We start from the raw sequence: 12,151 nt of genomic DNA, 5'->3' as shown, positions 1-12,151 counted from the left end.
CCTTTTTTTTTTTTTTTAAAGAAAATACACATTTAACAACTTCAGCAGGAGTTGGAGCAGAATGTGCTAAACCCCCCCCCCCCAGTACAGTCACCTAAAAATAGCTTGATCTGGCAGGTGAAATCACACATTCAACCCTGTTTTCTCTCTTTATATTGATCCCCAGCCCCAAGTTCCCGAGAGTGTTACAAGCCATTGGGCTTTATTGCCTGATGGAGCTATGGAGATATCTCATAACTTGCCAATAGGGCTGGAAATCCATATCTCTTTTTACTACCGCCACTAAATCACAACAATACAATGAAATCTAATGAGCTAATCAGTCAGGGTTGACATGTCAGCCTGTTTACAATGCTCTGCTGGGAGCTGCAAGATGGATAAGCCAGATATAGAATTCAATGAACTACACAAGGTATGAAGGTGACAACCTGTTTTTGCACTTAACTTTGACAGCTGTAAGTGACACTTTATTCCACAATAACCTCTATTTCTGGAAAATCCACTTTCTCAATCTGCAGCTCTGGCCCAGAACGCTGAAAAGAGAGTTTTGGCTTATTGTCTGGAGAATGTGTTTTTAAGGATTAATAGCAAGAGGTCAAGACTACATTTATTTGATATACGTTGCAGCTTTAATATTTAATTGAGCTTTTCTAGAATCCATCAGCCAGGGATTTATCCCTCCATTGTATGGATACTTTTCTGAGGGTCAAGTATTTTCCAGGGTCATAAAGAGCAAAGAATTTATCCAGAATGATAAGCTACTGCTGATGTATGTAGGTCTGACCAGCAGTAAAGGATATACCATTTATTCACAGTGTTATGTGCTCATAACTGTGCTGTTCATCCCTCATCTCTTAGTAGGGGTAAGAATTTGACAATTTAACACTACATATCAAAATATAATAAGATTTCCATTTGTTGTGTCAAGGCAATATTGTGGCCTACTAGAACAATACCATTCTAAATGATGGTCATGTATTAAAATGTAAAATGATGACCTTGCCTAATTTCTTTGTGATCTAATAATACTTGTAAAATAGATACAGGGACATTATATGGTCTGAAGGGGTGAAAGGAATCTAATGAAGTCTTGTGGGTCTTTTTTCCATTGATAGTGATGATTGTGAGCTTGAGGCAGTTCTATAGGTTTCTCTACTCCAGAGTAGGGGTGGGCGATCCTTGGATCTTAAATCGTGGACAGTCTTACTTTGGCCTATGATACTTTTTAGATGAATCATACAGATCGCGTCATTAAAAGGAAGGCTAAACACATAGTTGCAGATACAGTACCTCACACCCACTACACTCCGAGTTTGAACTGCTTCCATCTGGCTGTCGGTTCTTTTATTCCCTACGCCATACAGGCACTGAACACAAAATGACTGCACGAGGGAACACTTACTTACTTGTTTTGTTATTTTATAAGATTTGCTCTCTGGTATTTATTTATTTACCCTATCTGCTGCTAAGCACCCATTTGCACTATTGTGTGTTTTACATGTTGTATGTTTTTAATGGTGTGTTTTGTTATATGGATTGCATGTATTTTTTTTATTTTTTTTATTGTACTTTCTTTAGAAGAAGCCAAAGACAAATTTCCACTGAGGCGGACGATAAAGTCAATCAATCAATCAATATTTACATGTTTAATTTAAGAAGTTGAGTCGCTGCTAACCAGCCCATTGTTAATGGTTTAACAGCTAGCCCACTAACTGTAGCTGGAGACAGCAGTCCTCGTTCTGCTCTGCAGCCTCTGTGAGTCTGGTGAAGCTCCACATGAACCAGTTCTCCACCTGAGCAGAACAAGAACCACCATCACCAGCTGCAGTCCAAGACGTGGTGTTACAGTCCATCTGTGGGACGGACTGTGACAAAGCAGGACGAGCCATGAGAGCGACTGAACTTTCAAATTAAAATATTTAGGTATAACACCTCATAAATAAATAGCAGCATTGTCCAGACCAATACTCCATATGAACAAAGTGTAACTGGTTGTGACACAATTTGTAAACAGAAGACTTCTGAAAGAAGCATCAAAGTGGTGGAATGATATGAGGCTTTCAGAATAAAATCAGAGCAGAAAGAGTATGCAGACATTTGGGAGTTGGGCCTTTAGCCTTGAGGTGAAGTGGCAGCCTTGTGTGCAGGCAAATATATGCGTACTAATCATGTATTAATCAAGTGAATCACATGAATTCAACTAAATCTGTGGAGATACTCACAATTCAGATACAGGATTAAGATTCTACCCAAAAAGTGTCTTATGATCTTTTGGCCAGATTGCTCACCCGTACGCCACAGCCAACTCACAGAAACCACACTGTCTTGTTCAGACTAGATGTTTTTAAACTAGGGATGCCCCGATTGATCTTCCACTGATCATTATCGGCCGATTTTTATTGAAAATACGTGATTGGTAGAGCAGAATTAATGCCTCTAGTCACCAATCACCTTAAAATAATCACCTGTGGTTAATAATCTGGTGTCTGCCAGTTCCTGACAGGCCACCAAAACAAAACATGAGACTGATATAATGTACGAAATCTACAATGCATGCCAAAAATGATCGGTATCTCACTCATAGCTGATCAGTATCGGTGTCATCACCAAAAAAATGTGAACGCAGCATCCATATCTTAAACCAAGAATGCTTAATATTCATCACTTATGATAGCACAAACAGCCCCCACAAAAAAAACTAAACAAACATTAATTACTGCACTTTTCAAGCAGTGGCAATAGTTCTCCAGTCAGGTCCCAATAAACCCTTGCAGAATGCAACAAGGTGACATCATTAAAAGAGCCACGAAATACTAACAACTTATTTCTCATGCAAAGGCAGAGTGAAAGAAGAGATGTGATGCCCATTTCTGTTTCATGACCCAAAGTCTCCAGCTTCCTGTGGTTCCACACAGAATCAGAATCCAGATAATAAAGAAAAATGACTGGTTTTCACCTCATTATCAAATTCTTCTTGGTATTCAATCCACATGTTGCCACAACAAAAGAAATCTGGGCTGAGGTGGTGCAGTGATCTTTTTTTTGACACATTATCAGATACATTTATCAGAAGACCCCAATTTTCCAGAAGCGAGGGTGAAATGGTTTGAGGAAAAGTTTAAAAAAAAAAGACATACAGTAAAGGGTTAAGTCAGAGAAACGAGTGCAAACAGACTATACGCTCACCCTTCTGGAATAAACCATTCCAATAAGTCTAAAACAAAAGATTGATAAGCCAGTTAGCAGCGTGAATGCGTACACTTACTTGTGAAGACGTTCTTGGAGGCAGGCGGTCCACGCTTCTTGTTCTTCACCACCTCCAGTTTGACCTCGTACTCCTGGCCGGGCCCCAGGCCCGACTGCTCAAAGGTGGTCTCTGGACGGCCAAGGGAGTTAAGAATCTCACCATCCTCCTCTTTCTGCCAGCACCAAAACACAGCAGTCATCAACCACTTCAAAGACTAGTCCTGGCATAATGTGAGCAGTGGGGGAAAGAAACATCCAAATCAAACATAATGGCGCTCTGGGTGGCGTTTGGACTTAAGAGTTGACAGGGTACTCAGTTTAATAGTGTGGCTTTGAGTAGATCTCAGTGGCACTGTTTGGAAAGGTTTCTATGAACACTCAGAAAGGAAAATAAAGCAGTAAACAAAGTAACATTTGCTATGTGCTGTATGGGGTCATTGAAGCTGTCAGGACATGCTAACAGCTTTGACTGCTGTGTTTTTGCATTCTGGCTTGGCTAAACCACTTTCCACTGGATATTCACTCTGATCCTCTTGTACGCACATTAGGGAATTACTGAATTTGAAGACGGGAGTCTGGAGTGATTCATATATGGTTTCTACCCGAGGAAAATATGGATAATGATGTGGTAGGCTCTAGAGTTCAACCACCTCCTGGAATACAGAAGCCCTATTAACATAATGGGAAGCAGGACTCACTGTATTTCTGAAGATGAGGTTCCAGCCATCGAAGGGAATGTCCAGGGGGTCCCACTGTACCTCCACTGACGTCTCCCGCACTGACTTGAACTTGAGTCCTTCAGGCTCAGGCAGATCTGGGAGAAATGGAGCAAAAATAAATCTAAATACATTTCATCTGTATTTCTTGTATTGCATTTTGTACATTTCCACAGAGAGGAATCACATACGTGTTGCAACCCTAGCACTGACGGGAACACTCCTCTTGTTGCTGAGAACAGCGTAGACGCTGATCAGGTACTCCACACCAGGTTCAAGCTCCCGAACAGTGGCCATCTTCTGGTCCCCAGGCACCTGCATTTCTAGCTCCAGACCTCCTGCTGCTGTGGGCATGTAGGTGATCAGGTACTCGGTCACACGCATCTCATTCTCCCAGGTCAGGTCCACCGTCTCTGGGTTGACCTCCACTACTTTTAAGTCCTTGGGTGGTGAGACTGTGGAGAAACACTGAAAGTCAATCATGTGTATTGAAGATTTTAAAATGTGACTAACATAGTGATGGAGGTTTTCTCCAAGTACTGTTTTGTCAGAAATGTCCCCATGAGCTGACTCGCTGAGCATTTTCACAAGTGACAGAAGACAGATAACGTCAAGTTGATGCCTCGAGAATTTGGAAATTGATTTACTTTATCTCAGCTCATATTTTGCAGAAAATATACGTATGAACTGAAGACTGAGCACAGAAGTCTGTAAAGTTCATTGAAAGTTGTTGTTGTTTTATAATACAGACTATTCAGGGATTTAAGTGGTTCTTTCATTGACTTAAGATAGGGAAAAGTTAAAGAGGGACAAAATTCATACATAAATTGATATATGTCATGTTTAACACATGAGTGAGTGCTTTGTAGACATTTTCATGCAATGCTTGATCTGAGCTGCTGTGCAGTCGGAGATCTATGGAACTTTCTGACTGTCTTCACTGTAGATTTACCCCTCGCCCCTCATCACGGGCAAATTTTCCAACAGCAGAAGTTTCCAACACCGCATTTCAACTTTTTTCCAAGTGAATTCTCAGAAAGTAGCTGAGCAATATACACCGAAGCAATTCACTGTATGGTCAGTTGCAACAGGAAATCAAAACTCATCTTCCACCATTTCACAATCACATTGAATAGAAACATTTTCGATCTATATGTAGAAATAGAGACACTACCAAGAAGAAAATGTTCAGATAATATATTTGCAGTGTAAAGAAATGATATAACCGAACATGGCTTCATCAGATGCCAAAATGTCTGTATTTCTGGAAAAGGAAAAATAAGATGACACCCAAGTACTCATTATTAGATTCCTATTAAAGTAAATTTCCACAAAAGTATTACATTTTATATTTTCTTAGATGCTAACTGGAGTCAACCTTGAGTGTCTCTTGACAAAGCCCACTGTATATTTTTCTCACTATATATATATATATACACACTATATATATATATATTATATATATATAAAATAAAAGACAAAAAAATGACTGGCAGCATTCTGAACAATGTCCTGTAACTCATACAGGTGCTTTTTGTCATCTTTCCCATGTGTGTCTAATGAAACAGATACTAACCGCTACTAACTGACCTCCACTCAATACTGTGCCTCAACGCATGGTGCGTCGACACAGACAGGCTGAATCCATATCTCTTGATTTCACCACACTTTTGCTGTCAGAACAGGCGCCTCCCCAGGAAGGCCAAATTCACCATTTAGCAAGTGCACCAGGGGGCTCAAGTGGATTAATATGTACCATATTTATTTTTGAAGGCATCTGCTTTTTTCATTTTTGTTGTATAAGTGTATTGATGTTCTAAGACTTCATATTTCACAGATAGAATATGAACTGGCTGAATAATATAGATTAGTAATACTGTGTAGGTATGTTTTTGTTCTTCTGTGGCGTGAGGATTCTCAGCTGAGGGTTGAATATTGGCATAATATTGTGTGTGGTAGCATATGTAAACTGAACTTTTATTCACTGAGCCATTTTAGCATATCTTTTATGGCTACTATGTAATCTCATATCATACAGAAGTTGCCAATATCAATACCCCTAAGAAACATTCATCTCCATAGAAACACATGAGGTCTTTAAGTCCCATCTCATTCCCACCTTACAGCACACTTCATGCCCCTTTCGGTCCTGCGGCCTCGCAGACCTAGCATGATGAGTTAAGACATCACTGTACATTTGGGGTTTAGATTTAGCCACAGATGAGTCAAGCTGCTGCTGCTCTGCTAATGAGCCTCTCATGCTACACCTTCTACATCTTATATACTGTGTGTGTGTGTGTGTGTGTGTGTGTGTGTGTACGAGTGCGTGTGTGTGTGTATCTCTGTGTGTATGTTGTTTTACCCTACATTAATGAGTATTTGTGTATGAACAAGTCAAATGACTCACCTGAATCACCTGACTATGCAGCAGTGGCATAGTCAGGACTTATTGAGAGGCAAGCAAAGCTGAGCAAAATATTTTCCATTAGCTGAGACTGACAGACTTCAGTAACAATGCAGAATCCTGTATTTACTAGCCTCAGTGTTGTTCACCTTTCCAGGCTCAAACCATCTGGACAGGGGAGACGCGGGAGTCGTAGCATTTATTTACTTACAAACAGCTTGAAGTGCAGATACATGGCACTGTATGTACTGCTAACTGCTAACTAACTAGCTAACTCTCTGCTCCTGTCGGCAGCCGTCTCTCTCTCTCTCTCTCCCTTGCCCGATACACACGCAACCTACGTACTGATCTATTCCTGAAAGGAGCTGCTCTACTCCTGTAACAAGAGTTTGTCTCAAACTTTACCTTACACAGAGATGATAAATTAATGTCATTTGGTTTACTTGCTACTGTTGTCTTCATGCCTAATGAGCAAATTCAGTTTCAACAGACGTCCGCGCATGCGCATATGTAGAAGCTGAGACACGGACAGCTTGACAAGCACAAGCATCAGATACCAGGTTTATCCTCAATACGCATGCGCAAACTGGGCGCATTGACAAACTCCCTTTGTCAACGGGACACGGTCACACCCACGAAAATAACAGAAACAACAGGTACAACGACTGGAAGTTAAGCTAGCTTGCAGGGTAAGGGGTAACCGTGACCCTGCTGCCTCCGCAAGAGGGCAACAAATTACATGATGAATGCAAACAGGTATCAGATCCTTTATGGGACAGAACGCTGTTCTGAGATCAGATGTAAGAAGAGATATCACTTCTACCTCAGTATCTCTATTTTTAGCTTTAACTGGGCAAACACCTTGCTTACCTTGCTTGCCCTGATGACACACTGCTGCTGTTTAGTTTTTTCAGCTCTACCATTTTAGCGTCATTCAGCTTGTTGTTTTGTTATTTGGTCAGAAAGCTTACTGTTAGGTTCAGTGTCAGCAGCAGAAGACAGTTGCTTTCAGTGAAAAAATTCAGATTTTTTACACACTGTACACTGCACGTCTGTTAGCAACTGACCATAGTGGACCCGCCTAAAAGCAGAGTGAAAACTGGACTGACCTGCGATTTGTGGATGTCACAAGTAGCAGAATAGATTAATTCTATTGCTGTAATGAACCTATGGAAAGCTACACAATGTGTATACGCTGTCTGTCTTACCCTCAGAGCAGTCCTCTCCAATGAAGCCCTCATCACAGACGCACACTCCGTTCTCACAGCGCCCCTGGTTCTGGCAGTCTCCCGGGCAGGTCAGTATGGAGCAGTCCGGTCCGGTGAAACCCTCGTAACACACACAGTTGCCATCGACGCAGTAACCTCTTTCTAGACAGTTTTTGGGACATGTCTTCTCACTGCAGTCCTCACCAGTGAAACCCTTGTGACAAACACATTGTCCGTTCACGCAGTGGCCACGGTCCAGGCAGTCGTTGGGGCAAGTCAGCTCACCACAGTCTTTACCTGTGAAGCCGGCGAAGCACTGGCACTTGCCGTCCACGCATTCTCCACGTCCCATGCAGTCTTTTGGACAGGTCTTGATGCTGCAGTCCTCCCCAGTGTAGCCCTTATCACATACACACTGTCCATCAACACAGCGGCCCTGATCTTGGCAATTGTTGAGGCAGGACAGCTCGCTACAGTCTTCACCTTGGTATCCTATATCACATACACACTCTCCGTTGATGCACTGGCCCCTGTTGCTGCAGTTGTCAGGGCATGAAAGGATGGAGCAATCTTCACCCTCAAATCCTGGATCACAGATGCACTTCCCATTGAAGCAGTGGCCTCTATCGTGGCAGTTTTTGGGGCAGGTGAGCTTTGAGCAGTCCTCTCCACTGTAGCCGGTCTGGCACAAACACTGGCCATTCACACACGTGCCACGATTGTTACAGTTGCCAGGACAGGTGAGTTCGCCGCAGTCTTCCCCAGCGTAGCCGTCCTCACAGTAGCAGGTGCCGTTGATGCAGCGTCCACGGTCGTAGCAGTCATTTGGACAGATGAGTTCGGAGCAGTCGAAGCCCGTCCACGGCTCCTCGCAAACACACTCATCCTCCACACAACGCCCGCGGCCTAGACAGTTGTTGAGGCAGTTGGTCTGGGTGCAGTCCTCACCGATGAAGCCCTCTTCACAGAGACAGGACCCCTCGACACAGTGGCCGTAGTCACCGCAGTCCAGCAGACAGAGCTCAATACCGCAGTCATCCCCACCAAAGCCCTCAAAGCATTCGCATTTGCCATCCACACAGCGGCCCTGGTCCTGGCAGTCATTGGGGCACTCGGGTTCAGTGCAGTTGTGGCCCTTCCATCCGGGCTCACACGTGCAGCTGCAGGTGTCAGTGCTCCAGTTCCCACGGCCATTACAGTAGGGCTTTATGGACACTTCCCCTTGAGGAGGGCAAGAAAGGGAAAGAAAGTATTTCCAAATTATTCCAATGTGATCGCAAATCATTCAGTATGGCAGTGTGTACATCCACAAGCTCAAGCCTCATATCCTTGAGCTGCATCAAGCAGCGTCACAGAATACAAAAAGAACATCAGCCCCTTCAATCGAAGGTGAGAATTAGTTTTGAATGAGAGAAACTGTTCATGCAAATTGGGTGAATCCATATAAATTAGTGGAGTTACTGAACTGATCAGTGTAGTTTTACTAACAGGATTACAGGATCATTTTACATGTTTTAGGCAGTTAACTAAAAACTGATTTACTTTTCACTTGCCAGGTTGAATGTAGTTTATCACAGTGAACATTGCATCTCTTGTATTTTTTGGTAGAGTTACTAATTTTTGGTTGTTTGCTATTATTTGTGTACAGAAGCCAAGAAAGGCCATACTCCATCTTGAGATAACAGAGCTTTATTTTCTCAAATTAACGGGGTAATTATTCAGTTATCTCGAGAGAACAAAGCTCCGTTATCTGTTATTCCCAGATAACACTGTAACCTCGAGATAATGACAATTATTCCGCTGTCTTGACATATCAAAGCTCTGTTATCGCAAGATGTTATCCGGGATAAAACGCGTAAACAGGATAAAAAAATATTTGTGAGTATGGCCTTTCTCAGCTTCCATATTTGAGAGGCAGTGAGGAAGAGAGACAGGAAACTTGTAGAGGGGATGAGAATGACATAAATCAGATGTCGGGTCCTGTAATCCACAGACAGGCAATAATGCAACTCACAATAAACAATAATGACTCACTGTAATGGATTCATTATCTCAAGATAATTTTGTGTTCTGGCATGCTGACTTCCATACCATGGTAAAAAAAAGTATGGAAGCCAATGGCTGTATAAAAGGTTGGCTGATAAATCTATGAACTTATGCGTTTTTAGAAAAAGGGATGACAGTAATGTAAAATACAGTCAATTTGTGGTTAATGGACTAAAAGATGCAAATCCAGTGTTACGGTCTCATGAAAATATTGCCTGTGGCAGCTTTTAAAATTATGCTGCATTCATTCCCTTATTCTTTAAATCTGTATTCATGACTTTTCTACACTTAAACATGATTTACTAGAAGCCCTTTAGAAATTAGATTTCACCCGAGTTGCCTACATGCATAGTAAACATTAAAGTCACTGGCATTAGAAGACATTAATTACAGTCCAACAGTGCATACAATTACAGTTGTACCTGTAACTTGGGCGCCACAGCAGCCTGCCCCGCTGCCACACTGCTCCCTCAGACTAGACAGCTCTGACTCCAGCATCTCCAGCCTGTTCAGGATATCTTTGATGTCTGGCAACTGGTTCTCGCAACCGCATGCCTGCTTGGGGATATTGATGCGGTGGGTGAAAACAATCTGATTCTCGCCGTCCACCGTTTGCTCCATGTGCTCGGTGTTCTGCATGTCCATGCTCTTGTGCTTCGGCTCTGAACCTCCGGGCGACTCGAGGTCCACAGAGCAGAGGGACGTGGAGGGGACGTTGATGTTGTAGACGTGGTTGAACACTACCGGCTGGTCAGGGTGGGGCAGGGTGAGGTTCTCCTGTGTTTTCTTGGGCATCAGGGCCTCTCTGCGGTGGCGGATGACCTTCACCAGGCCGGCCGTGGAGAGCTGGAGGAGCAGGGCCACGGTCAGGCAGCCTAAAAGAAAGCCTTTCATCTGCATGATGACGGCCTGGCTCTTCAGCTTCTGATGAAGTAGCAGCCGTGTGGAGAAAAGTCTATTCAAGTGTCAAATTGTTGTTCTTGTCTTGAGTCCTAGAAGGAGGAAGATTCATGTTTTACTCTTAATTGTTCACATGTGTGGAAAATAGCAAATAGCCACATAAAACAGAGGAATTCACACAGAATCCTGTTTGATATTCACTTCTCTGCTTTGCCCTTGCCATTTGGGATCGATCGAACATATTTCCATCACACACACACACACACACACACACACACACACACATACATCCACACCATGGACTATAGCTGGCGTGAAATATTACAGTATCCCACTAAAAAGCAATTAACCTTCTTCTGTTGCCCCCCACAAAAGACCACTTCCAATCCTGTTGCTGCTTCTGACCCATTTTAGCCCCTCTGCTCCCAGTGGAGTAGACACACACTTAATGGATGACATTGGGGCATTTTTTTTTCACAATTCGAGCACCAAGAGCAGCAATTACTGCGGGGACGGCATGTGACCTTGGAGATCTGAAGCTTTCTTTTTCCGATCATGTTGAGACAGGTTGCCACAAACAACACCTGCATGGTGGGGAGCCTCCTCTTTACGCCACAGTCCAGACCCGCAACCCAAGCTGACAGATTAATACCAGCGTATACTTTACCATCTGTGTTTGTGCAAAGACCTTTTGTGCTACCTGCAAATGGGCAGGTCAGCATTCCCGGACTGCTCTCTTGACAGCCACTAGGTTTTTCTTTTAGTACTGTAACATGATTCTTATTGCTCCCACCTTCTGAGACATGATTCTTTTAAAAGGTCTGCTGGAAAAATGTGCTGAGGTAGGGGCACAGAAGCCAACCTTTAAACCAGATGTTTTTACTTGCTGTTTGATGTTAGCGTTAAATTAAATACGCTGGTTGGTTGAAGGTATGCCCCTAGCTACATGTAAGTCTGAGTCTGTCCCGTCTTCTACATCGGTTACGTTAGGTTAGGTGTATTTATGAACAACAGGGCTGATTCTTAAAGCATTTTGTTTCTCTAATAATCAGATTTGCAGTTATTTATACGTAGGAAGCTGATGGAGGACTGTACTGGAACCAAAGGGGAGAACTAAATTATGAATATAGATTCCAAGCACAGCTAAAGTCTGCCTGTTTTTCAAAGTGTCTGTCTCAGAGTTTATATTGCAACTTTTACCCCAACGGACGTGCGGTGCAGACGTGACAACTATCATTTCCTACCTCTAATAAAACCAGTGTGTGCTTTGGCATCTGTAAAGGTTAAGAGTAGCTGTTCGCAGCCAACGTGAAAATGTCTGGATAAGCAGATATGAAAATGCAGGATTGCAGGCATATATAACGTATTCCAAGCCTGTGTTGGAATATGGATGAAGGGGTTTCATTTCCTCTGCTACTACCTGACTAAGTCACACTGATGAGTGGAAACACGGGGGCATCTTAGCTGGGCATTTTCATGTGTGCAGGAAGGAGGGGGGGGGGGGTTTGACAGTCAGCAGGTAATATTCCAGGAAGACATGCTTGGTCTACTCATCCCAGCCTGACGTGTGATTAGGAAAGCAGACAGATGAGTTCAGCTTGGAGGGATCCCACGGCTTCACCCCACCCACC

General features: G+C 43.0%; 1 protein-coding gene across 3 annotated transcripts in view; it reads right to left on the bottom strand.

Moving 5' to 3' along the window:
- Positions 1-12,151, bottom strand: part of tncb (tenascin Cb) — a 57,981-nt gene that overhangs the window by 35,142 nt on the left and 10,688 nt on the right. For all 3 annotated transcript variants that reach the window (XM_023397800.2, XM_023397801.2, XM_023397802.2), the window contains exons 2-6: positions 10,043-10,612; positions 7,575-8,795; positions 4,154-4,417; positions 3,945-4,060; positions 3,266-3,419 (exon numbers count right to left, since the gene is read on the bottom strand). In XM_023397800.2, coding sequence (XP_023253568.1) covers positions 3,266-3,419; positions 3,945-4,060; positions 4,154-4,417; positions 7,575-8,795; positions 10,043-10,520 — 2,233 coding nt within the window. In that variant the 5' untranslated portion in view covers positions 10,521-10,612. The remainder of the gene's footprint in view (positions 1-3,265; positions 3,420-3,944; positions 4,061-4,153; positions 4,418-7,574; positions 8,796-10,042; positions 10,613-12,151) is intronic.

Source organism: Seriola lalandi, unplaced genomic scaffold, assembly GCF_002814215.2.
Source record: "Seriola lalandi dorsalis isolate HSWRI2012SDOR001 ecotype SW California unplaced genomic scaffold, Sedor1 jcf7180002054883, whole genome shotgun sequence".
NCBI classification, from domain to species: domain Eukaryota; kingdom Metazoa; phylum Chordata; class Actinopteri; order Carangiformes; family Carangidae; genus Seriola; species Seriola lalandi.
This window is presented reverse-complemented; position numbering and strand designations above follow the sequence as displayed.